This window comes from Alligator mississippiensis, chromosome 7 (genome assembly GCF_030867095.1).
Source record: "Alligator mississippiensis isolate rAllMis1 chromosome 7, rAllMis1, whole genome shotgun sequence".
Lineage (NCBI taxonomy): Eukaryota > Metazoa > Chordata > Crocodylia > Alligatoridae > Alligator > Alligator mississippiensis.
The window spans coordinates 10,559,344-10,585,000 of NC_081830.1; the positions used below are offsets into that span (position 1 = coordinate 10,559,344).

Below are 25,657 nucleotides of genomic sequence, written 5' to 3' on the forward strand. Positions count from 1 at the left end.
GCCACTGCACTTACCTCCACCACCTTGCCTCTCACTGCACCAATCATGTGCTCCAGACACTGCAGCACTCCCACCCCATTGCCATTGTTCAGGAGATGGGTGGCTATTGGGATCACCTGCAAGACAAGCGGGAGGGTGAAGACCAAGAGCACTTAGTCTCCCGTAGAGCCGGCAATGGGTGCAGGCAAGGCCTGACACACACAGCACTGTGGTGCCAGGATTTCCTCCCATTTCACTCCTCAGGGAACAGAGATGGAGGGTCTCCTCCAACCAGCCATTGGCTTTTCCTCTTCAGCTCTGGTGTGGCCCAGGGTGCACAAATGCCAGCTCTCCCTTTCTTCTGGCCTGTTCACACCCCACATGAGAACATCAGCAAGACCAGACTGGGTCAGGCCAATAGTCCATCCAGTCCAACAGCAGCAGAAATGGATGTTATACAGAGAGAGCATCAAACTTGAGATCACTTGAGTGATCTATCCCCTATTCATTACCCTTTGGGGGGGTAGCATCAGGGTCTACAAAATACTAAACGGCAAAGAAAAAGTCAACAGGGATTTACTATTTAATATCTCTCACCATACAAGAACTAGGGGTCGCAACATAAAACAAGCAGGTCGTTAAGTTTAAAACTAACACAAAGCAGTTCTTTTTCACCCAGCACAGCATTCAAGGGTGGGACTCATTGCTACCAGATGTGATGGAAGTGGAGAGTTTAGCCTGATTCACAAAGGGACTGAACACATTCTTGCAGGAAAGGGGATCAGAAGCTATTAAGCTTAGGAGTTAATGATATGGTCTCTGAATCGGAACTTGCTAGACCTCAAATGCTGGAGGCTGCAAGTGAGAAAGGAACAGGGGAAAATCCCAGGTTACTCTCCCTTTCAGCATCTGCCCTCTCCTGCTGTGTGACACAGGAGCCTGGGTAGGATGGCCCTATGGTCTGACCAAGTAGATGGCAATTCTTATGTCATGAATTTCTCCAGTCCTTTGCTGAACCCGGCTCTGCTCTCTGCCTTCACCACTTCCTGTGGCCATGAATTCCACTTGTTAATGACGTGTTGCATAAAAGTATTTTCTCTTGTTCACTTTAAACATGTCACCTATTAATTTCAGCAGGTGCCCCCTCATTCTAGTGTCCTGGGACTAGATGAACAACAGTTCTTTGTTGGTCCATGCCCTTCAGCAAGTTGTAGTCCTGTATTACATCCCCCCTAAGCCATCTCCCTTTCCAAGCTGAAGAGTTCCAGCCTTGTTAGTCTTTACTGGTCTGGCAACGGGTCCAGGACTCTGATCATTCGGGCTGCCCTTCTCTGGACCTTTTCTAATTCTACTACCTTATTTTCTACCATATTCTCTTGCCTACAACATGTACCTTTCTCCCCAAAAATATCAGCCCCCCCCCCAACTGGGGTGTACTTATTAAACATGGAAGCTGATTTTTTGCCCAACATAGAAGCCTACAATTTTGATCCCTGCTCCACAGAGCAGCAGCTCTGGTATTATTCCTCAGGCAGCCAAGGAAGTCAGTAGCTCATGAATAGGCCCTTGAGTTAACGAGCCAGATAAAAATGAGGACCTGTCTTTGCTCTCTGTAGCCATAACTCTGGGAAGGATTTATTGTCTTCATAAGCCTTTTGAAAAAAACAAGCTATGCATTATATGCAAAACTATAAGGTAAGGGAACCCCCAAACACATGCCCTTCACTCCCCATCATTAGGCATCAAGCTGCTGATGCAGCCTCACAGGTGAGGACCACAGGTCTCTGCTATGGCCCCAAGGTCCCCACTTCATGGTAAGGAGCATCTTGAAGACTGAGTGTGTGTGAGAGGCTCTTTCCTATGCAGAGAAGCAGACTGGTGCACTTCTGGAAGAGGCTGGCAGGGGTGAGGTGAGTAGTGGGTACCCAGCCCAACCTGCCCCAGCAGCCTCCCAAAGAGATACCAACCTTGCCTAGGCAGGAGAGTTGTGACTGCCAGAAGCGGTGCCGCCGGGAGGTGGGGAACATGGAGCTGGAGGGGCCGGAAGAGGCAATCAGGATGAGGGGGGAGCCAGGGAGTTTGCTCTGCAAAATGCACAAGAGATGGATCAGGATAGGCCGGGACCCTCCCTCCTGCATCCCAGCAGCCCCTGCAAAAACAAGCCCAGGCTACAAGTAGCATCAGCCAAGTGAACCAACCCACCCCAAGCCTTTCTTTCCCTTGGCAGCTGGGTATAGCAGGGCACAGGTACACGCAGGCTGCATCAACATGAGTGACTGCAGTGCTAAAGAAGCAGCTCATTGTTTAACCTTGTGCTGCCAGGACACAGTCCTTAAGGGGGCCAAGCTCCTCTGTGGGACCCTGCTCAGCTCATTCTGCCAGATGGAGGCAGGCCATGCCTCAGTAGGCCCGCCTCAGGGTGACAAGGAAGAGGCAGGGTAGAGGTCTCCTCCCAAGCCACACCTGATTTATGAGAGACGACACTTGCCTGCAGGGAGACAGAGCAAACAGAGCAGGTGTGGCCTAGGACATGGGCAGGGGCAGGGAATGGCACTTGGAGACAGGCAGCATTACAGAGACTGGGGACAGGAGCTGGGTCCAGGGCCTACTTACTGGTTTGTTGTGTGACAAGACGCCCACGGCCGGGTCCCAGGGTCTCTTCAACAGAAGGGACAGGGCCTCAGCACCAGCAGCCCCTGTTTTAGTAGTGGAAGACAGGAGCATCCTGTCGATCAGAGTGGGGATCTGAAACCAGAAGGTCAGGCCTCATTAACATGGGGCAGGGAGGGACCCTAGTGCACCCATGGAAAACCCAGCACAAGCACTCCCAGTTGAGGAGGAAAAGCAGGCCAGTGCCATGTAACCCCCGCCCCCAAGGGTCAACCAGGACACTGGACACAGGAGACCAGGCAAGATGGACCTATGGTATGACCAAGTAAATGGCAGTTCTTATGTTCTTATCACCCCTTCAGTCCAGGAGACACAGGGGAGACTCAGTACCCTGCCCACAGCTGTCAACCTCTCAGGCCAGGAGACATTAAGCGACTTGCCCATGGCCATGTAAGAAGGTTGCTGCTGGGCAGGGAACAGACTGTGGCCACGATGGCACCAGGGCAACCTCCTCTCTCACTTCTTGACCAAGCCACTAGGGGAGAAGGAGCTGACGTGGCCCATTTCAAGTACCACAGCAATTAAGGTACGCTGACCCAGGAAGAATCCTGGAGTCCTGGCTACAACTTAACTATTAGCCCATGTGGGAACCCACTGGTGAAAGACCCTGGGCAAAGGGGAGAGATGGCTCTTTCCTGCTTCCCCTGCATACTGGCAGGGCCCAACCCAGACTCGTGACCTGAATCACCTTTCCCTTTAGTGTCTGCAGGGCATCCAGGTAGGCGGCCAACATGGGCAGACTGAGGGTCTCCACCAGCGTGGTGTGAAGCCACTGGATCAGCTTGGTGTCCCAGCTCACGCTGGCCAGGGCTTGGCGCACACGCCGAGCACACTTGTCCACTGCAATCCTCCTCAGCACCGGCTCACTGCATGCCTAGACATGGGGAAAGGGGGAGGAGACATGGGACAGGATGGGACAAGGACAAGCAGGTGTGAAGAACTGGGTAGTGCCAGGGCCCTCCTGAATCCAAAGGAGCTGAAGATGACTCCTATGGCCAAGAGCCCTATAGGCAACAGAATTGCTGACACATGAGGGGACAGGAAGCTAAAAGGTCTTACCCCTTCACTGGCCAAGCGGGCCAGCCGGTCGGACTGCAGGGCTTTGTGGATCTTATTGAAGAGCTTGTTCTGTCCTATCGTCCAGCCCGACCTGTGAAGGAAAACCCAGGGGAAGCTCAGAAGGAGAAGGAGGTGGCAGTATCAGCTTGATACTGTGTTGGCTTTGCCTGGCCTGCTCTCAGAAGCAATGCAACAGGTGTAGGACATGGTAAGAAGGGACAGCCCGCTAGCCTCAGGCTGTTAGCACCTCATCCTGGGCTCAGCGCCCCACCTCGTTATCAGCCCCTGTAGCTTCAGTGGTACAAGCTGGGCATCCTAAGACCACACCAGCCAGCTTCCACCAACAAGCTCCATCACAGGGGACCCTGAAGGCCCGGATACTCGTGCTACTAACTGGCAAGCTGGATGAAGTCACTACTCTGAGTGGTGACACCAAGTCCATATCCGCCAAGGTGTGTACACACATTGCCCTTCTAATGGGGGTTTAACTGGCAGCTGAATGTGCTGCTGCTTTCTGATCCAATGATGCAATCCTGGGATCAATGTTCAGATGTACTGTGCAATGTCCCTAGATAAACCATTAGCACTTCTTATGCCACAAAACTTGTTCAAGAGTTATCTTGGGACAACAGACATGGATGCCTGAACTACTGTACCATGTTCCAGGATACAGTGATAAAGGGAATCCACTTTGTAGGGAACCACACCTGAGCAGTGGGACAAGGTTCTCCTTTTGTATCTGGGATCTTTCCAACCAGCCAACTCCAAAGCTTGGGTGGAATAACTGGTTCTATTTTGGTCTTGATTGGTTGGGAACATCATGGCTCTGACACTATCATAAGGCAGATATGGGAAACAGAAAAGTCAGGCTGAAAGGGACACAAGGAGAAGGTCCTATCTAGCCCATCCCCCTGCTCACAGCAGAGTCAGCCCTGACCAAACCAGCTCAGCCAAGGGGCTGTTTGACCTGCTCTTGGGCTTTTCCAGGGGTGGAGATTCCCCCACCTCTGAGCAGCCCCTTCCAATACCAGGCCACCCTCAAGAGTCAGGAAGTTCTTCCTCATCTCCAACCTCAACTTCTTCTGGTGCAACTTGAGGCCAGTGCTCCAAGTCCTGTCCCCTACAGCCACAGAGAAAAAGCCCATCTCCATCCTCTATGCCATCACCCTGATATTAAAGACAAATGACACACTAAAAACTACACCTGCTTACCAAAAGAACATCCTTTCTTTCCCTAGGCAGCACACCTACAGCCTAGGGAATGACCTGCTGGGTAGCACGGAAGTGGAAAGGGACCTTAGAGTCCTAGTGGACTCCAAGATGAACATGAGCCGGCAGTGTGACGAAGCCATCAGAAAAGCCAATGGCACTTTATCGTGCATCAGCAGATGCATGACGAATAGATCCAAGGAGGTGATACTCCCCCTCTGTCAGGTGCTGGTCAGACCGCAGTTGGAGTACTGCGTGCAATTCTGGGAGCCGCACTTCAAGAGGGATGCGGATAACCTGGAGAGAGTCCAGAAAAGGGCCACTCATATGGTTAAGGGCTTGCAGACCAAGCCCTACGAGGAGAGACTAGAGAACCTGGACCTATTCAGCCTCCGCAAGAGAAGGTTGAGAGGCGATCTTGTGGCTGCCTATAAGTTCATCACGGGGGCACAGAAGGGAATTGGTGAGGTTTTATTCACCAAGGCGCCCCCGGGGGTTACAAGAAATAATGGCCACAAGCTAGGAGAGAGCAGATTTAGATTGGACATTAGGAAGAACTTCTTCACAGTTCGAGTGGCCAAGGTCTGGAACAGGCTCCCAAGGGAGGTGGTGCTCTCCCCTACCCTGGGGGTCTTCAAGAGGAGGTTAGATAGGCATCTAGCTGGGGTCATCTAGACCCAGCACTCTTTCCTGCTTATGCAGGGGGTCGGACTCAATGATCTATTGAGGTCCCTTCCGACCCTAACATCTATGAATCTATGAATCCTCAGTGAGATCTGGAGCATAAGTGGTAAAGTACCACTAAAAACTCCTTTCACTGCCAAAGCATAAAGTCACATCCACCAGTTCCTTTCAGCAGTGATCGAAATGTGGCGTTACAAATGCCTCATCCCAAATGAAGCAGATGCTACTTAGTAAAAAGGCTGCTATATTTCTATCCCCAACACAGCTGTCCTTACCAACCCCAGACCCACACGTGCTGAATTTTAACGACGTTGGCTGCTGTCCTCACTCCCCAAAGGGACTTTCTCCTGCCTGAAGCCAGCGTGGCATTACCTGTTCATATGATCCTCCCAGTCCTCGGGCGGTGGGGGTGCATCAGCATCTGTGCGGGCAAAGATGACATGGCGCTCGCACTCGTTCATCACGCTGCGGGCCTTCTGGTTGTCGTAGAGTGGGATGGGCATGGGCATGACTGTCTCCACATCGATGGGAAGGTCCACCTCGCTGGACAGAGACACAGAATGTCACACAACTGGTCGGGTCCTACAGCAGAGGCCTCCCCAGACAACCTGGGCACGGGCTGACCAAGGCCACTCGAGGCAGAGACCTATACCCACTCACCTCTTAAGTGCAGAGGTCCATGTTCCTCATCCACTAAAGGGCTGAGGCCCTCAACACTCCACAGTTAGCATGTTTAGGATGGAGTTCAGTAAGCAACTGAGACTATTATGGTATGTGGCTAAAGGGACAAGAAACCCAGAACTTCAAAGAAACCCACTGGAGATGCGTCCATCTGGGTGTGGCTATGCACGCCTGTCTCATCATTCACAGCAGAGGTGATTATGTGTGTGCACAACTCCCAGTGCAACAGGATCCCAATTCTTCAGGGTCCCCCAAGCGTGACACGAGTACAAATAAGCAAGACCAAGGCTGCAGGGCTGGAAGGTGTTAACAGCTGATTGTGCCTACAAACTGAAGTCTCCCAACCCAACTGCCTGCATTACAACTTTTTGGCTCAGGTTGCAAGAGGCTGTGGGGGTGACTGCACCGTGGCCTAGTTAAGCAGAAAAGGAAGAAACATCTGGCCAGCTGCCCTGGGTGCACCATATCATTTCAGGCACATTACATGTATCCAACACATGGCCAGAGGTGGGCAGCTCCAGGGAACTGTCCCGGGGCAAGGTAGTCATCTGTTCAACTTAGCCCATGGGTTCTCAACCTCTTTCGGCTTCAGCCCCACTTTGGAAGATGCCAGCTCTGAGTTCTCACTTGTTTCCTGGCAATGGAAAAATCCTAGAGTGATTTTTCTGCTGCTGAGAATTTAGCAATTCCCCCGACTGGGTGGAACTCTTTAGACACTCTGGAGTGGAAATCACTGGTTTCTCTTGTGAGTGGAAATGTCTGGTTTCTCTTGTGAATCCTGTGTAGGAGTTTGCATCCTTAACAGTGCTAATATTGTACTTTGCCTTTAAAAGGATCTTGTGTCACCAGATTGAGAATCACCACTCTAGTCTCACTCCCTGGATAATACCGGCCATAGAACGATCCCCAGCCCCAGCTGCATGATGCCTATCAACTCCCATTGAGCTAAGAAAGCTCTCCCAACAAGGCAACTGATCTGGTCTGATGACACAGAGGATCCAGCAAACTTCCCCAGGGAAGTAAGTGATATAGTACTTACTGGCCCTTGCTACCAAAAAGCCGTCCTTACTTTCTCATCTGAATTTATTGGGTGATAAATATATCAAAAACCAAAGTATTATCCTTATATTACTCCAAGTCTAGTACTGACCCCTGCAGAACCCAACTGAAACACCCTTCATTGACAAAATACTGTCTCTCAGATTTTGTTTTAATCCCCACACACCAATCTCCCATATGCCAGAGAGGTAAAGGTTAGAGAGTAACGGAGAGAACAGAAGCTAAACAATAAAGGCAAATGAGACAGGGAGAATCATGAGTCCTAGAACAAAGGGATCCACACCAAAAAGATCCCTTCCCCTGTGGGAAGCAACTGCCCATTGCATAGGTAACCCAGGAGAAGCCAGTGACAGACACTGACTAGAAAGAGGCAGTAAAATCGAACAGGCTGATTCACCTGTTCCAAGCTCAGCTACCAGAGACCTCGTTCAAACACACGTAACTTGAAGAACCCAGATTTGTAAAGATCTCTTTTACAATGAGATTGAAATCTACTAAGGAGGAGGGAGGCTTGGCTCTTACGCATGTTCCAGTGCTTCTCAACCAGGGGCCTGTGCTTTCCTTTTAAGGGTGCAGGGCACTATTAGCATGGTCAGGTGAGCAAACACCTCCATGTGACCGCCAAGAGAAACCCAAAGACTTCCAGTAGGAATCCAGTGTGTCCAAACCTGCCTGCTCTGCTGTGGCTATTCTAAGTTCTCTGCAATGGAAGAATTGCTCTAGTACTTTTCTGAAGTTGAGAAGCAAGTGAAAGATGATCCAAAGGGAACCTGGAGTCCAACACGGTTGAGAGCCACTGCATTCCATACCGATTCTTAGAGCTTTGTTCTCATGTTTTTCTTCGATCTCTTAAGGGTGCTCTCTCCCAATTACTTAGCTTTAGATGTCAGGTGTAACAAAGAGAAGGGAAAGAATTGCAGAGAGACCTGTAAATTGTGAGGCACCTCTTTTGGGTGTCGAGCACATCACTGGTGCAACAAAAGCCATCACCCTAAGAAATCCTTGTTTCTCACATAATTTTGGACCATAGTGGCTATGTCACCCTCACTGTATCTTTAATACAAAAATTGCTTTCCTAATTTTTTGCTCTGTTCAGGCTACAGGGCAACGCCCTGTACAGGGCAAACCCCCCCGCCCCCGAAGACAATGGGTCCTTCACACCCAAGCCCTTTCATAGAATCATAGAAGTACGGTCAGAAGAGACCATGCAGATCTTCAGGTCCGACCCCCTGCCTGGGCAGGAAGAAAACCAGGCTCGACCCCAGCCAGGTAGGCATCCCAGGCTCCTGAGACTCACCTGGGGGGCAGTGACCACTGGCTGGTGTCCTCTGCTTAGCGGCCCCTTTTAGATCCCTCATTAATAAGCTACGACTTCACTCCCACCTCTGCTTCTTCATTTTTTGCCCCCTGTAATTAGCTATTGTGTCCTCAGTGGCCTCCTTCATGGAGGGAGGCTCATAGTTTTCTTTGGCAGGTCTTGGTTGACCATCCCTTCAGTACAACAAATAGGCCTTACTAAACTATCCCATTACAACAGATCATAGAACTTACAGAGCAGTTGGGCTAAAAGGGACCTCTGGATATCATACTTAGTCCAACCCCCAGCCTGAGGCAGGATCAGCCCTGTCCAAACCATCCTCAACAAATCTATGATCTAAACTCTTCATAAAACTGCTGTCAACCTTGACACCACACAAGACATCACACCTGAACCAGCTCCAGGTAAAGTAGGGGGACCATGAGCTGAGATTCCTTGCCTCTCTGGGCAGCCTGTTCCGGAGACAGACCCCCTTGTGGTCAGAAAGTTCCTTATCTCCAACCTCAATGTCCCCTACCATAATTTAAGATAATTGCTCTTTGCTCTGTCCCTGCGGCCACAGAGAACAATTTACCCCCATCTGCTGCAGAATGACGCTTCAGATATCTGAGAACTCCTCAGCCTTGTCTTCTTCGGCTAAACGCCCCACAACTACACAAAACCAGAAGCACCAAGGACTCCTTGGTAGTGGCAGAGGAGATGAAGGCCTGGCCAATGCCCTGCCCCAGAAACCACAGGGGTATTTATGCCTGCTGGGAAAGTGTCCCCCAGCCTGGAGTAGGCCTGGGCTTACATGGCAGCGTCCTGGTGCCGTCGCGGTGTGACAAAAAGTGTGCGGGTGGGTCGGGCACTGCTGGCGTCGGGGTGGGCGGTCCATGGCTTGGCGTAGCTGTGGTCCAAGAAGACCAGGTCCAGTTCACGCTCATGGACAGAGAGCTGGAAGAGCAGAGAGGTCCCCATCCTGTGGGCTGACGTCTGGAAGTCGCGCTCAGTGGCTCGGCCCCACATATCTTTGTGGGCTTCAGCCCCGCATCCTGCTGCCTGACTTAGGAGAGGCAGGGGGTGAGCAACAGACAGGGAAATGGGCCTGGTGCTCTGGCCCCTTCTCCCCTTTCACCTGTGGCCCTAGAGACCCCAGCAGCGCCCTGTGTCCCTGCTGCCCAGGAGTTCCCAGCACCCAGTGGCCCACGGCCCGTCCCCACCGCCATGATGACCCTGACTCCGCCAGCCAGACCCATACCCATACCCAATACCTCCTGCCCTCAGCGCTGGTGACCCCTGCCCACAGCACCAAACTGCTCCCCGCTACGTCCCTGGCCCCAGCACCCCTCCCCCACAAGGGTCTCCATGACCCAGCTCCTCCTGTCCCCAGGGCCCTCCGATCCCTGCCACCCCCGTGCCCCAGCAGCCATGAGCCCCGCATCCCATGACCCCAGCGCCCTCCCCACTGCTCCCTACTCCCAGTCCCTCGTGACCCCTGACCCCCGGCCCCGGCCCGGGTCAGACCCTACTCACAGCCCAAGGCCCGCGGCCGCCTCGGGCCTGGGCTTGCCGCCTACTGCGCACGCGCCACTGCCCGGCCGGCCGCAAAGCCCGGAACGAGGAATTCCCGGAGCGGAGTCTCCTGCCTGCTACGCATGCGCCGACCAAAAAGCCCGGAGTGTGGGATCCACGGAGCGGAGCCTGGAGCGCGGCGGGGCCGGGGCCGGGGCCAGCAGGGGAACGAGAGCTGCCACCTAGTGCCCAGGGCAGCGGCGTGGCTCTGCCTGCGCCCACCCCAGCCTGGCCCAGCAGCACCCACAAGACCCAGGCCCAGATGTCCAAATGCCACCCCTGGCAGCCAGCTCCAGGTCCTTCTGTGAAAGCCCAGCCCGCCCCTGGTTTGGCGGGACAGCACCGGGGCTGCCTGGTGCATACAAGGTCCCCCAGCAATGGAGGGAGAGTGTCCCAGGCTTCTGGGTCTTGCTAGTCACCATGTCTAGACCCAGCACTCTTTCCTCTAGACCCAGCACTCTTTCCTGCCTATGCAGGGGGTCGGACTCGATGATCTATTGAGGTCCCTTCCGACCCTAACATCTATGAATCTATGAATGTCAGGTGGGGAAGGCATTTTCCTCTCTTCTGTTGCTACAGGGATGGCGGGTTTCCCTCTTCCTCAGCAGCACTGGGTGGGCCTTGGCTGTGGCCCAGGCTGGGGAGGGCAACTGGGCTTGGCCAAAGCTCTCGCTGGGACTCAATGCTGGAGGGTCCTAGCTAGAGGGTCTTGCCTGGAGATGATGCCCCCAGAGCCCCCAAATCGCAGCACTGCCAGCTCGTGGCCACGCTGGAGTCAGTGGCACCTGCTCAAACTGGCCCTAATCCCTCCCGAGTGCCACCCCCTCCCAGGCTGGCCCATCTTCCACCCCCACTTCAACTTGTCACCCTGATCCCCCCTGGTCCCCTGCTACTGCCACGGAAGCAACAGCTGCCCTGCCCATGGCCACCAGGGGGCGGGTACACGGAGGCATGATGCCACCTCGTGGCCAAGGGCAGCTCTGCATGGCTGCCTGGGCAAGAGCATTGTCCCCCCAGCAAATACAGGGAGGGTCTTGGCGTTTCCCAGGGCTCTGCTGGGAAGGTGACTGGGCTGGGCCTGTACTTCTGCTGGGACTCAAATCTAGAGGGTTCCGGCTAGGTCTTGCCCCTCCACTCAGGGTCTCATTGATGCAACATTGAGGTCAGAAATCTTGCCCACCCCTGCACCAAGTCACACAGGTACAAAGGGGGGGGGGGGGGAGGGGGGGGCTTGGCTTCCTCTGCAGCAAGGGCATAGTCTCTGCCTGAGGTCTCTCAAGGGCACTGAAGCCACCCAGCAGCAGCAGGGTACCACCAGCCCTCTCCTGGATTCACCTGGGACACAGCCGGGGGCTCTCAAGGTCCCTGGAGTGTTGTGTGGTGTTAGGAACAGCTCAGACAAGGACGTGTCAGCAGGGGTTGGATGGGGCTGGTCCAGCCTGGCTGCCCTGTGAGTCTAACTCTGACCACACTTGCTCGAGTCAAGCTCTAGCACACCCACTGCTCTCCTCCCATCCAGAACCCCTTGCCATGTCCCAGAAGGCCATTGTGGACAGCTGAGACATGCCTTAGCTGTTTATATGCAGTAGGGACCTAGAAAAAGATCAGGCTGGAAGGGGCCTTACAAGGTCCCATCCAGTCCAGCCCCCTGCTGTAGGCAGAATCAGCCTTCCCTAAAGCAGTTCATCCAAGTGTCCATCCAACCTGCACTTGAAAACGTCTGGGGAATGGAAATTTCCCCCCCCAGCAGCCCATTCCAAGGCTGGATCCCAGTAGTCAGAAAGTGCCTCATCTCCAGCCTCAGTTTCCCCTGCTGCAGCTCGAGGCCATGGTTCCTAGTCCTGTCCCTTGCGGCCCACCTCCATCTTCTCTGTCGTCATCCTTCAGGGGTTTGAAGGTGATCAAATTGGCCTCACTCTTCATTTCCCCAAGCTACATCACCCCCGTTTTTTCAGCCTTTCCCCACAAGGCGGGACACTTAGCAGTCTCCCAGGAACAGAGGAAAGCCTCATTCATGGCACTGTGCCACTGGCCCCTAGTGACTACTCACCCTCCACACCCCTTGGAACAAGAGAGCACAGAGCACTGTGGGATGCCAGAGGACCAGAAGGAGACCCATGGGCTGAAAGCCAAGGCAAAAAAGTGGTAGGACCACATCACCTCTTGAGCTAACACTGTCTGCTAGTTGCCCAGGTCCCTGATGGGCATATCCTCAAAGGGATCCTGTCAGAACCAAAAGCCATGGTAGTATCCAGTCCTGCACCCTTGTGACATGAAGCCTACTGGGGGGGCAGGGCCAGAGCAGAAAGAGGCAGGGCTTAATATGGGCCACACCTGCCCCAAAAGTTGATCACTTGTAGCAATCTCTCAGCAGCACTGGATTTTTCCCTTCCCCTAGAAACTGGGTGCATGGAATAGGCGGGAAACATGGGCACAGGGCTGCCATTTGGTAGGTGAAACTAAGCGCCAAACCTGCTGCAATCCCCAAGAAGCAGAACACAGAGCAGGCCGGGATCCCTGGTTGCTGCTACTCCAGTACTCGGTACAAGAAAAAATCTTTTATTCTTTGCTCTGCCTTTCAAAACCAAGGTGTATTATATTGCAGACAATATGATATAGGAGCGCCCGCCTCCTTTGAAAGGGCCTGTTCCTGACCCTGTCACACACACAGACACGCATGCACAGAGACCCACACATTCAGTCTGTCACACCCTCACAAACATGCAGTCATACAGATACATGCATATTCAATCCATCACACTCAAACATGCAGTCATGCACACAATACATATGCACAATCCTACCCTTGCAGTCACATGCACGTTCGCTCCATCACATGCTCATAAACAGTCACACAGACACAGACACATTCAGTCCATCACACACTTGCATGTACTATCATATATGCAGACACACCCGCATTCAGTCCATCATGCACACACACATATTCAGTGTATCACACACTGACAAGCACGCAGTCACACAATGTGCACTCGTACAGACACGTACACATTCAGTCCATCTCACACTCAAACAGTCATACTCACCAGTGTCGCACACATGCTTACTCAGACACACTTGCATACCCAACTCCACTTGATTTAGCCACAGGTCCCCTTCCCTTCCCCTCCCCTGCCCTGCACCGGCTCCCAAGAGCCAGGAGACCCCAGGGGCTCTCTTCCTCTCAGGCAGGTTTATCACCGAAGTCCACAGCACGATTGTGAGACCCCTCCAACATGCTCTGACTTTATATAAAGCCCCTTCCCATAACACATTGCTACACGAGCCCTGTCAAGGGGGACAGCATCAGATCCCAACAGTTCCATGGTCCCAAGGTCCGGATCATGTGATGCTTTCCCTTGGCCCTTTGTCACGTGACTGTGGGATCCGTAGCTATGGTGGATCCTATGTGGGTGGATCACATGTTCCCAGGTGGCCTGGTACATCACACCAAGCCCCTATGTCCTGGCCCAGAATGTCTTGGCCAGAGGCTACAGCTTGGTGGGGCGGTGGAAGCCGTGGGGGGAGGCATAGGCAGGCTGGCTGTGCCATGTGGCGACAGGATAGAGGCGGTGCCGCTGTGAGCTGTCATACGATGTGGGGTAGTGTGCCAGGCTGGTCGCCAGTGGCCGGCACAGCTCAGAGGCCTGGGCAGAGGCAGTGATCACAGGGCCTGGGAAGGCTGGGATGACAAAGGGACTGAGGGATGGTGTGAGTGGCGATGATTCCCTGGAGCCAGCCAAGCTCAGTGGAAACCTCAGCATCGTCCCTGTGTAGGCATCTGGGCCGGGTGGTGGCAGCAGTGTGGGAAAGCCAGGTGCCACGGCCTGTGGCTTGGCTAGGCCAGGCGAAGCCTCCCGCGGCTCTGCCTCCCTGACAAACGGGGACACGGCCCTCAGCTTCTTCCCAGGGCCAAAGCTGCCATCTTCTGGCCCACGTTTGCCCAGCCCCGGGCTCTGCCCAGGCTTGGATGGCTGAGGGCTGACTCTAGCCAAGCTGGTTATGGGAGCCACCCAACAGGCTTTGCTGGCAGGGAAGGCCAAAGCCTTGCTGCCTTGCCGGAAGCCCGTCCCCTCCAGGGGCTCTCTGAGCTCCCCCCGTGGGTGGTCAGACAGGGGTGGGTCCTTGCTGGGAGGCTGGCAGAGGAAGGAGGCATCAGGGAAGCCGGCAGGGGCCCGGAGTGGGCGGCAACTCATAGGCTTCAGCACTTCTCCCCGGTAGGCCCGGAAGCAGCCGGTGAAGGTGGTGGGCACCGGTGAGAGGCGTCGCCCCAGGCTCCCTTCTTCAGCCTGTGGGCTCAGCGCCCCCTCATTTGTGCTCGGGGGGCAGGAGTGGGCTGGGTCCACGGTGTCATCCCGCTGTGGCCCAGGGCTCCAGCCATCCTCACGGCGTTGGGGCTTGGCAGCACTGTGGTCGGGGCTGTGGCAGGGGCCAGTTGACATCCAGCCCTCACGGCAATGGCCCTCGGGGCAGTGCAGGGCCTCGGCTTTGCTCACCTGAGCCAGCAGCTTCTTCTTGGCCAGGGGGGACATGATGGGGTGGTTGCCTTTGAAATAGAAGCTGGAGAAGAGACGCTGGTATGCCTCCGAGCAGCCAAGGGCCTCACAGTGGCCATGGCAGTTGGTGGGGGGCTGGGCCACCTCACTGGGATCCCGGGGCTGGTTCTGCTCCAGCACCACCTCCCTGCCAGGCTGGGGAGTGGAGGCAGCATCCAGCTTTGTCTTCTCCAGCGGAATCTACAACCAGAGGGATTGGGGCATGGGTGAGATGCGGCCCCTGGGCCCACCGCTCTCCCACCCTAGGCTCGCGGCCAGCTGTTCCTTCTCCCTGCTGCCCCTGGTGTTCTCCTGGCACCCCGATCCCAAGGCTCCATGCATGGGGTGGTCCTGGAGGGGACCCTGGGGATGAGCCCGCGTCAGCTTCTCCCCCCCCAACCATTGCACCTGCTGCCGGCTCTTCTCCTTCTTGGTCCGCGGCTCCTTGGAGACCTTGTACTGTTTCCGGGGCTTGGTGGGGGGCAGTGGCTTGTCATCCTCGCCCTTCAGGTGCCGCACATATGGGAGAACCAGCCTGTCAGGAAAGAAGCACATGCCATCAGGAGGCTGCAGCCGTGGCCAGCACTGGGCCTGGTCCTGCCAGCCAGAGCAGCAGCTGCAACGAAGCCAGGCAACCGGCGCACAACAGCGGCCCATGGCCCTGTGGTCACTCCAGAGGTGGCACTAGATCCTGGTGAGTGCAGCCAGTGGTCCCATCATGGGGTCTGAGGGTGTCACACACTTCCCTGCCAGGCCAGCGTATCAGCCCTCATTGCACCCTTGGGGAAACTGAGGCACAGAGATTCAATGGATGGAGAACAAACAGGGAGACTGGCAGGGCCTAGAGCTGAGACCTGGGGTCCCCCAGGCCATGAGCAAGGGAGTAGATGGGTGAGGTGGCACGTGGGGCAGTAGGGGTTCATACCTCTCATAGTGGCGCCGGGTGCAGGTGGCTGCGCTGGTGCTGCCAGGACTCCCGCCCAGCTCATCATAGACGTTCTTCCAGAGCCGCCTGCCTGTGACCTGTGGTGGGAGGGAGGTGAGGGCCCCAGGATGTGCCCAGCGCCTTCCTCATGTGCCCCTGCCCTAGGGCATGGCTGGACGAGCAGAGCCCTGATCTGGAGGGCGATGACAGCTCAGGAGACCTGCAGCTGGAGCATTGCCAAGTTCTGACTTGCTCTCCCACCCATCCCCAGGGGCCAAAATCAGCTGGGATCTGGCTCCAAGCTTTGGTCCCCATGGCCCCAGCCCAGCTCAGCAAGCCAGGAGAGCCCAGAAGCTCCCCTTGCCTTGCCCCATGGCTGGAGCTCTGCTGCCCCCTATGCCAGGGCCAGAATAAGCAGTCACCAGCTGGGCACAAGGCCCAGAGGATGTGATCCCGGCCCCTCCCCTCCGCTCACCAGCTCGTAGGCACCCAGCTTCTCCACGGCCTTGTAGATCTTCCACAGGTTAACTGGACAGACACACGGACGGGAGCAGAGTGAGGGCAGGGCCCAGGGGAACCATCCTCGTGCCCTAGCCAGAGTACTGCCCCCCCTCAACCTGCTCAGGTGGGCCTGGGGGACCTCAGCCATGCTGGGGGGTTGCAGTGACCACAGGACCCAGCCGCAGCCCTCCCTGGGGTGCTGCCACATCAGGGCCCTGCCCAGGCCAGCCTGGCACAGGCAAGGTGCCACACAGACCTGTGGCTGTCAGTAAAGAAGTCTGGCAGATTTGGGACCAGCAAAGGATTCTGGAAGGCCCCGAGAGGTGCCAGGGGACATACTCTGCTTAAAGCCGAGGTGGGGGATCCTTTCAATGGGCGTGCGACGTTCCTTCATGAATTTGTAGAGGCCAACGAGGAAGGCCTGCTCCTCCTCCTTCTCACCGCTCAAGGCTGCGTCCTCGCCCAGCTCCCCTGCGGGGTCCCTCTGCTCCCCCTCAGAGCCACTGGCCTGCAGAAAGAGACAGCCCCACGCTCAGCCACAGGGGCCGGGAGCTGCCAAAGCCGGAGCGACCTCGGCCCTGGTCCTGGCAGAGCCAAGGGGAACCCAGGAGTCCAAGCCCCAAATCCCCCGTTGCTCTGACCACAAGAGCCTGCCCTACTCCTAAAGCAGCCAGAGAAAGAGAGAACCCAGGAGTCCAGGCTCCGAGTTCCCCATTGCCCTGACAGCAAGAGCGGCCAGAGACAGAGCCCAGGAGTCTGGGCCCCAACCGGCGAGAGCCTGTTGGAAGACCCTGAAGTCCCAGGTGGCAGCCCAGACTCCCAGGGCAAGACATGTCCCATGGCTCCTCAGAAGTCAATACTGCCTTTGCCGTCCTACCTCATCACCAGAGCCCACCCCCATGCCTCTGGGGCCTTTTCCCCTCTCCCAGCCCCATGGCCCACAGCACCCAACCGGCTCTAGCAGAAACAGCATGGCTCCTCCCACCCGGGCAGGTGGCCAAGTTGGTCAGAGCGGAGCACGAACGGGGAACTGTTTCCAGGAAAACAGAATGACCGAGATTCTCGCTCCCTCTCTGCTCCCCCAGCCTCACGCCGGGCTGAAAACACCGCTCCGTGTTTGCTCTGTGCTTTCCGGAGTTAGAAAACTCGCTGCTATTTTAGGGCAAAGCAGCTGCTTGGCTCCGGAGACCCCTTTCTTTGCTTTTTTTTCTCTTCTTCCGCCACTTCTTCTGTGTCTCTTCGCCGCAGGCGGAGACAGACCCAGCCTCTGAGGATGGGGGGAGGTTTGTTTTTTTAAGCCCCAGCAGAGTTGAGATCAGGCAGGGGAAGGGGGGAGAGGGGGCAGAGCTGCTGGGCACATCTCCAGCTTGCTATCCCATTCCTCCCCAAGCCTGCCAGGACCTTGGCAGAGTCCCTGCCCACGTATGCCTGCCCCAGTAGGGCATGGAGAGGGTCTCTTGCCTGGCAGAAGTTGGACTGAGACCCAACAAACTCATCTTGCCCACTGCAGGCCTGGCTTTGCTGGATATCTTTGGCCCTGCCCAGCCACCCCTGCTGTCTCTCATGCCCCATGGGGTGGAGGCAGCTTGAGTTCAGCACTGAGATGCTCTGGCCCCTGGCCTTGAAGGGGAGAAATCTCCCCTCTACCCTGCAACTAACTGGTCAGGGATGACCAGTGCCCCCCTCAGGCCCTATGTGTTTCCTGATGCTAGGAGACAACATGCCAGGAAGACCCCATGGGTCTGGTTCTGAAGGTAAGGATGCCTCTCATAACAGCTCCAGGGCATCCAACCAATTAGATGTCCACAGTGGTGGCACCTCCATGCCAGGCCACGGCCCTATGGAAGGTGCCGGCCGGGGGCTTAGGGTCCAGCCACTGACAGAGGCTCTGGGGAGCTCCCAGCCTCAAGGCAAGACCTGACATGCATCCCAGAACCCATGTACTTTAATGCTGTGATGGGCAGCACCACCCTGGCTGTGCTGTGGTCCAGGGCACCATGGGATGCTCTGTCATGGCTGTGACCCCCCCACACACACTTATGCACGTGAGAGAGAGACTGGCACACTCATTCAGCTGCCACATAGGCAGCAGCCTCCAACAATGGAACTAGAAGCCAGGAAGAGCTGTGGGGGCCTTGTGTGTAGCCAGCAGTCCCCTTTTGGGGTTACCAACACTGGATGTCAGGGTGTAGGGCTGGGTTTCCACACTGTGGGTCATGCCCAGCTGTAAGCCCCAGCCTGGCCTGGAACCCACTGCTCCATGGAGCTCCTCCAACTCTCCCCTGCCTCAATGCCAGGGAGAGGGCACAGGGGGCCAGGGAACAAACACCCACCTGCCCCTGCCCCCATGCTCGCCCTGGGACACATAACTTGTGCTGCTGCCCCTCAGTCCAGAAGGAACAGGACCAACCCTGGCCTGACCCAGTCATGGATGCTGGCGACAAGCAGCCAAGACTGAGGCCAGTAGGAGCCTGCTTGGAGTGGTTCAAGTGCTGTGCATGCAGGCTGGACTAGCCCCAAGCCCTCATGCCGGCTCGCGGGGGCAGCTGAAGACATGGCTCCCCACAACTTCTTCATCTCCCGGCACTCGAGCGCATCCCAGGACCCTCAGAAGGGGATGTGGTGCCCCATCTCACTCACCGCCTGGGGTGTGGGGTCAGTGGGACCTGGGTTCTCTTCAGCATCCAGTGCAGCAGCATCAGCAGCACCTGGCTGAGACACACTCTCCTCCTCCATGGCAGGCGGCACCTTCTTCTGGTGTTTCCCTTTGGGACTAGGGGCTGTGGGGAGGAAGAGGAGACAGGCCACTGAGGAGGGAGCCTGGCAGATGCCTGTCCCCAGTGCAAGGGCAGTTCAGGCCACCCAGCCAGCTGGCAGGGGGTGGGGAGCAGAGAGGGCTCATGCTGGGCTTTCCAAGAATGAGGCTACGTAGCCAACACGTTTCCTGCATTTATCAACAGCACCCTGCACTTTCACTTTCAGGGCGGCTTCCTGGAATTGGGGGAGAGCTGCGCATGTCCCCCCTGCTGCCTCAGCAGCCCCGGCATGGCCAAGGCAGATGCCTCTAGCAGCTGGAGCTGGCCAAGACCCCTCATCCCAACCCCGGCTGACAGTCCCCTAGTTGTACCCCCCCTTGGCCACGGAGCCTCCCAGCTTTGCCTCAGGCCTGCTGTGGGGACCCTGGTGCCACACTGTGACAATGCCAAGATGTTGTCCAGCACCCCCAAGACCCTGCCCCCCTGAGGAGACCCTGCATAGCCCCCTGGCATGGGGGTGGGGAGCACCACGACGCTGATGCCCCACGGGACCCTCACTTGGCTCACATCCCACCAGTGCCGAGACCTCCATCCCTCACACATGGGCCCTGGGGCACCACCATCTCCCCCCCCCCCCGTGCAGACTCAGCCCCCTCCCGGCTTGGAGCCGCAGAGAACGGGCCTCTTGCCAGCCCCCAGGACGTCCTGTTCCCGGCCCTGCCCCGCCCACGGCAGATGGGACATCTCTGCCATCCTTCCCAGCAAGCACTGGGTAGAGGGGAGATCCCAGGCTCCAGCCCTTGCCTCCCAGATCTCAGCACATCAGGGGGGCACAGGGGGATCCAGACAAGTGCCAGATGGGGTGATGCCCCTCTGCCCCGTGTTCCACGTTGGCTTATTAGCAGCAGTCCCCAGCACCGGTCTGGTGATGGAGCTAACAGCCATGGAAAACGGACCTCCTAGAGGCAGGCAGGCAGCGAAAGGGAGTCTGATGTTTCTGCGGCTCAGGCCCGTACCTGAGGGGGGCAAGACAGCCTCAGCCACCAAACCCATGGTGAGCACTTGCCCACAACTGCTCCCACTCTGTGGAGTGGGGGAAACTGAGGCACGGGGAGCTAAGCCACAGCTGAGCTGGGAGAGATGGGACCGATGGCAAGCACCAAGGTGCTGCCAAGTCCTGTGGGGAACCCAGGTATCCTGGACACGCACATGCTTATGCCTGCCCGCGCCCCGGGGATGCAGGCGCTCCCAGCCCAGCTCGTGTGAGTGGGGAGACAAGCAGCCCCCCGGGCCCTGGCACACGCCCAGCGCGGGCGGTACCGGCCGTGACGCCGATTCCGGGAAGCTCCATGCCCCGCCGCCCCATAATGTGCCTCCGCTGGGCACGGCCCCTTCTCCCCGCCAGCCTCCCCGGAGCCCCGGCGAGGGGACGGGGTGCAAGTCCTGCCAGCCCTATCTATGGTGCCCCCTGGCACCGGGACGGAGCTTCCCCACCTCCGGGACGCAGCTGGGGGGCTCCCCCCGCCAGGACTCCACAAGGGGGCCAGGGCGGCGCCCCCCGCCTCCTGCACACAGGGAAACTGAGGCAGGCCCGGCAGCGGAGGGAGACGGGCAGCCCACGCCATGCGCCCGGGAAGCCCCGGCTTCGGCGACACGCCCCCGGGAGGTGCAACTTGGTGCCCGCGTGTACAGCGTCCCGCGCATGCAAGCCCCAGCGTGCAAAGAGCGGGGGCGCACTGCCCTACGTGGGCAATGTCCCGCGTGCGAAGCCCCGCGCGACGCTCACCCCAGCCCCGCGACGCCCGCTCCATCGAGCGCTCCCGAGCCCGACTGAGCTCCGCGCCCGGCCGCCGCGCTGCCCCGCCGGCCCCGGCCGCCCATTGGCCACACGCGCTGCCCGTCTCCGCAGGGCCCCGCCTCCCCGACCCGGGGCACCCTGGGAGTTGTAGTCCCACCTTCGCCCCCTGCTGGAGGGGCACGGCGATCCACGGCCCTGGTCCCTCACCCGGGATCCGGTGGGCGAGTGTCCGCCCCCGGCCAAGCAGGGTCCCAGTCTTCTCCAGTCCCCGCCAGTCAGCCTCCACTCTTCACTTTCACTCATTTCTTGATGCTGGCAAAATCCTACAGCAGTAGTTTTCAACCTTTTTCCATTTGCGGACCTCTTTGGGAATTTCAAACAGAGGCACAGACCCATTTGAATTGTAAGGGTGGATATTCACATACTCTTGATTGATTGCGGTCATCTTTTGCAGGCCCCTTAGCCACAGCCTGCAGCCCCACAGGGCTCCACAGACCACAGGTTGAAAACCACTGTCCTAGAGCCATTCTTCTATGGCAAAGACCTCAGCACGACACCAGTAGGGTAGGAGGGTTGGGACACTGTGGATGAGAAATCACAGTATTTTTCTTGTGAATTGTGTAGGCGTTTGCACACCTGACAGTTCCCCTTCCAGGAGTCTCCCGGGTCCTCCAGCTGAGAATCACTGCTATGGACTTTTCAGGCTCGCTGCTGCTGCCACGGCTGTCAACATCCTGGCTGCTGCTCCCCCTGGACACTCTCGGCTTCCCAAGTCCTTTTTGAGGCCCAGCCAGGGCTCCCAAAGACATCGCGGCTGGCTGCTTCTGACCGGCTCTAGCAGCAGCTTTCTCTAACAGCCTTGTTTCAATTCCCCTTTCTGCTATTTCCGGGCCCTTCTTACGGAGCCAACTGACAGCATTGGAGCCTGTAAATAAATCTGGTTTTTCTCTCCAGCTTCCGCTCCCATGGCAAAAGGGCTTTATTTCAATTAAGACTCATGACTTACTCTCAAAACTGACCGGACAGGTGCAGATGGAGTCTCTTAGCTCAGTAGCAAGTCCAGTGCTGCTAATAAACCTGACACTCTCAATTCGCATCCATAACGGCCGTACCAACAGAGAGAAGGAGTTTGCAAGTTGGTCATTCATGCCATTGCAGCTACATTGAAACTCTGTCTTAACAGCAGCCCAGCAAAGCCTCTGGGTGGACAGAAGGTGCATTGAACTGTAGGGGCGGTGGAGCCGTTGGGGCAGTGGTTTCATGCCTCCTGTATGGCAGTAAAACCCTTGCACCCATGTGGTTACAGCAGTGGGACCAGGTCCATGTTGCTGGAACTACTGTGCCCCCATGGTTCTGCCTCCTGTGGTGTCTCTGCTCAGAAGAGCTGCAGGCGCTGGGACACCGATACCAGCCAGGCTTCCACATGGCCTTAACACGCTGACACTGGTGATTCTCACCTGGGGTTGCCATGATTCCTTTAAAGGGTGCTAACACTGTATACCATTCACAAGAGAAACCCAGAGATTTCCAATAGGAATCAAGTATCCAAGCCCTGTTGGCACCTTGCTGAGGTCTTTGCCAAAGAATCACTCCAGGATTGTTCTGTCATCAAGGAACAAGCAAAAGCAAATATCTGGCATTGTCCAAGCAGAGTCTGCAGTCTAACAAGGTGGGATGTTAGGTCTAACGAGGGGTGTCTTGACTCCTGTCAAAGTTGTGAACCACCAGTTTAAGCAGTCCGTAGGCTCTGTTGTCCAGAAAGTGACTCATAAGAACATAAGAATTGCCATTTACCACCCCTCGCTCTTGTCTATCCATCTATCCACCCTATCCAGTTATCTATTCACCCCATACTCTACCTGTCCATGTATCCACCCCACAGTCTGCTTATGCATCTATCTATCCACCCCACACTCTATCTATCTAATTTATCTATCCACTTCACTCTCTCTCATTAGTCTCTCCTCATATGGAAGCTCCTCCATGCTGCAAAATCCTTGTTGCACTCTGTGCCTTCTCTAGTTCTTCTGTCTCCTTTTGGAAGTGTAGGGACCAGAATTGGGTGCAGTATTCAAGGTGTGGCTGCCCCAGGGATTTATAAAGGGGCATCGGGATACTTTTGTGCCCTCAAACCCTGCCACACACTTACGTGCCCTAGTGAGGAGCCTGGAGAAGGACCCCCAGGGGAGCAGGGTGGGAGGGCTAGGGAGAGGCAGCAGCAGCAGGGTGAGAGAGGGTAGTGTAGGGGCTTTATTGCCCCTTCCAGCTGCAATTTCACTGACTCCAGCTTCAGAGCAGTGTCACTATCATTGCCAAAATCTTTGCTGCAAGGCAGCATGATTTCCTCTCTTTTGGGTTGTGAAGGAAGGGGCTGAAGGAAGAGGGAGAATGGCTCTGAGCACAAGAGAAGGGAGAGGCATGTGAACAAGCTGAGAAGCCCACAGTTGGTTTTTACAACTTCCTCCTCTGTGTTCAAGTCTCCTTTCTGAAGAACTGTCCCCAGAATCCCCTGACGGGACTGATAGGAGAGCAGCAGAGCGAGACCTGAGAGCCGGTGGTAACAAAAGAGACAGAGGTGGAGGGGGAAGCAGGGATGTCCAGGGAGGTGAATGCCCATTGGGGTCGATGGAGAGTGTGGCTGCTACTCAGCAGTGATGGCAGCCTGCATCAGAGGTAGCCAGGCGTGGAACTGTCAGAGCATTGTGGGTTTCAGATTGACCACGCGGGGTTAGCCATGGGCATCTGTGGAAGGCAAGGCAACAGTTCCTCCATCACATGCCAGGCCAACACTGCTCAGCTCCCATGGACTTCAGGAGGAGAAGGGGTTGGGACACCACAAGGCAGGGCCCTCTCCATGGGGCTGAGGTCCGGATAGAGTGGGTACAAAGGCCTGTGGTTTCCAGTCACCCATAGAGTCACAGAGAAGTAGGGCTGGAAGAGACCTGCAGAGGTCACCTCTGGTCCTAACCCTGCCTGAGGTGGGATCAGCCCTGTCCAAACCATCCCAGACACATCCATCATCTAAACTCAACAAAAGTCTACTGGTAACTCTGACACAACACCAGACAACACACCTGAATCGGCCACAGGGAAAGAGGGGGGCTGCAGCACCCAACGTCCTAGTGCTGTACAGGTTGTTAATAAATACTTGAGGGGTCCCAGGCAGAGGCTGTGCCCCCACTACAGAGAAAGGCAAACCCTCCCTGCCCCCCAGTCCATACCAGTCTTATCAGGGAGTAAAATTTCTTCCCGACCCCAATGCAGCATCAGACTCACCCTGAGCGGAAGGTCAAGACCTGCTAGCCAGGGCCCTCCGGCTTTAGCCCCAGCTGGAGCACTGGCACAGCCCTGTCACCATTTCCAGCCTGGGCTGCAGTGAACACCCAATACCTCTGAGGGAGGGTTGAAAACCCCTTGAGACATATAGCAAAAAGGCAGGAAAGGAGCAACCAGCAAAGCCCAGAAGCCTGGGAAATGCCCATAGCAAAGCACAGGTGTCACTATGCCTACATCATCCTTGACCAGTGGCTGTCCAGCCTCTCTCTGAATTCTCCAGTGATGGAGAGGCTGCAGCTCCTCTAGGCATCCATCCTACTGCCTCGCTGCTCTGATAGAGAAGTATTTCCTGATGCTCAAAAGGGCTTTCTCTCTTCTTCACAGCAGCCCATCAAGTCTTTGAAGTTGCCCAGGCCAATGCAGCTCCATAAACAAGACTGTTTGGCCTCTCCCTAGCCCTGTGTGCTACAATTCCATGAGACACCAGCCCCAACTGGCCCACAGCTGGGCAAAGATAGGCCCCGTGAGCACCACCGGAGCCCTCAGTACCTGATACACAACAGCAAACTGTTGTCTGTGGCTTCTGTGAACTCAGGGGCTGGGCAGGGCTCCCTTCCTGGTGACAGGGAAGGGTGCTGGGGGCAGCCTGCTGCTGCAAAGTTAAGTCCTTCTGGCCCTCTCCCCACAGCTTGTTGGAAACTATTCAAAATCTCCAGTGGATATGGTAGGGGCTTTGTAGTATATTCGGCTGTGGGACAGCCCATGTTCATGGTGACTCTTCTGGACTTAGCACCTACAGTATAGTATCAGGGGGCTGGCCTCTTTATTCCCTCCAGCCCAGTGTTTCTAGGTAGCCATGCAAATGAGATGTGGGTTTGAACTGAATGGCTTCACTTTGACTAGCCAAGGCAGCGAACTAAGAGCAGTGTTGTCAGAGGACTTCCAGGCACAGCTCTTGGCAGACTGGGCTCAAAGTTTCCCCCAAAACACCCCATATTTTTAGACATACCATCTGCCTACCCAGCCATCCTTTCCCACATGCCACATCCATCCATCCATCCATCCATCCATCCATCCATCCATCCATCCATCCATCCATCCACCACTGGGAAACGCAGAAAGGAGATAAAAAATACATATTTCCACAGAATCATAACAGTCACCACATGGGCTCCCTGCAGTTGAATGCTCTGGCTGAGTCAAAAGCTGCTGCCAATTTGGCAGGGCCATGACAGGGTTGACCCTCTCTCTGTGATGTTGAAGAGTGGGGCTCTGCCCTTCCTCCAGGCAGCCAGGGAGGATGAAGAGCCCCAGGAGCCATGGAAATCAGCTCCCCTGCTTACAACATGCACCCCAATTCAGGAGGGCTCCCGTCCTTGGGGAAGTGTGTGTGGCCCCTACTTCTGCCCTCCTGGCCTGGGTCCCTGAAACACCCTGGAAAGCAGGTGGCTGAGGGATGGTTTCCCTCCCAAGCCCCATGTTATGAGAGCAGAGGGAGGTCATGGAACAGCCATCCATACACCCTTCCCCATATATCACTTCCCTCCATCAAACCATGCTTTCACCCATCCAATCACAAGAAGATCCAGCTGTCCAGTCACAGAGTCATCCAGTCATTCACCTACCCACCCACACATCCATCCCTCCCTCCCT

At 56.2% G+C, this 25,657-nt stretch overlaps 2 protein-coding genes across 8 annotated transcripts in view; both read right to left on the reverse strand.

Moving 5' to 3' along the window:
- KANSL3 (KAT8 regulatory NSL complex subunit 3) overlaps positions 1-10,277 on the reverse strand; it is a 32,135-nt gene extending 21,858 nt beyond the window's left edge. For 4 of the 6 annotated variants that reach the window (XM_019486203.2, XM_059730512.1, XM_059730513.1 and 1 more), the window contains exons 1-8: positions 10,175-10,258; positions 9,453-9,700; positions 5,974-6,144; positions 3,709-3,799; positions 3,338-3,523; positions 2,593-2,724; positions 1,947-2,063; positions 15-116 (exon numbers count right to left, since the gene is read on the reverse strand). In XM_019486203.2, the coding sequence (XP_019341748.1) occupies positions 15-116; positions 1,947-2,063; positions 2,593-2,724; positions 3,338-3,523; positions 3,709-3,799; positions 5,974-6,144; positions 9,453-9,667 (1,014 nt within the window). In that variant the 5' untranslated portion in view covers positions 9,668-9,700; positions 10,175-10,258. Of the gene's footprint in view, positions 1-14; positions 117-1,946; positions 2,064-2,592; positions 2,725-3,337; positions 3,524-3,708; positions 3,800-5,973; positions 6,145-9,452; positions 9,705-10,174 lie in introns of all 6 variants that reach the window. The other 2 variants (XM_059730511.1, XM_059730514.1) reach the window with 2 other exon arrangements.
- Positions 10,278-12,756: 2,479 nt separating this feature from the next.
- On the reverse strand, positions 12,757-20,812 carry ARID5A (AT-rich interaction domain 5A). 2 transcript variants are annotated; one of them, XM_006275000.4, is made up of 7 exons: positions 20,717-20,812; positions 18,815-18,954; positions 16,514-16,682; positions 16,149-16,201; positions 15,674-15,771; positions 15,157-15,283; positions 12,757-14,949 (listed from the first exon to the last, which is right to left on the reverse strand). In XM_006275000.4, exons 1-7 carry the CDS (start codon positions 20,739-20,741, stop codon positions 13,705-13,707), a joined length of 1,857 nt encoding a protein of 618 aa, XP_006275062.1. In that variant the 5' UTR covers positions 20,742-20,812; the 3' UTR covers positions 12,757-13,704. The 2 variants fall into 2 exon arrangements, with proteins under 2 accessions (XP_006275062.1, XP_059586509.1); XM_059730526.1 differs by lacking the exon at positions 20,717-20,812 and adding an exon at positions 20,425-20,658.
- Positions 20,813-25,657: the final 4,845 nt, after the last annotated feature.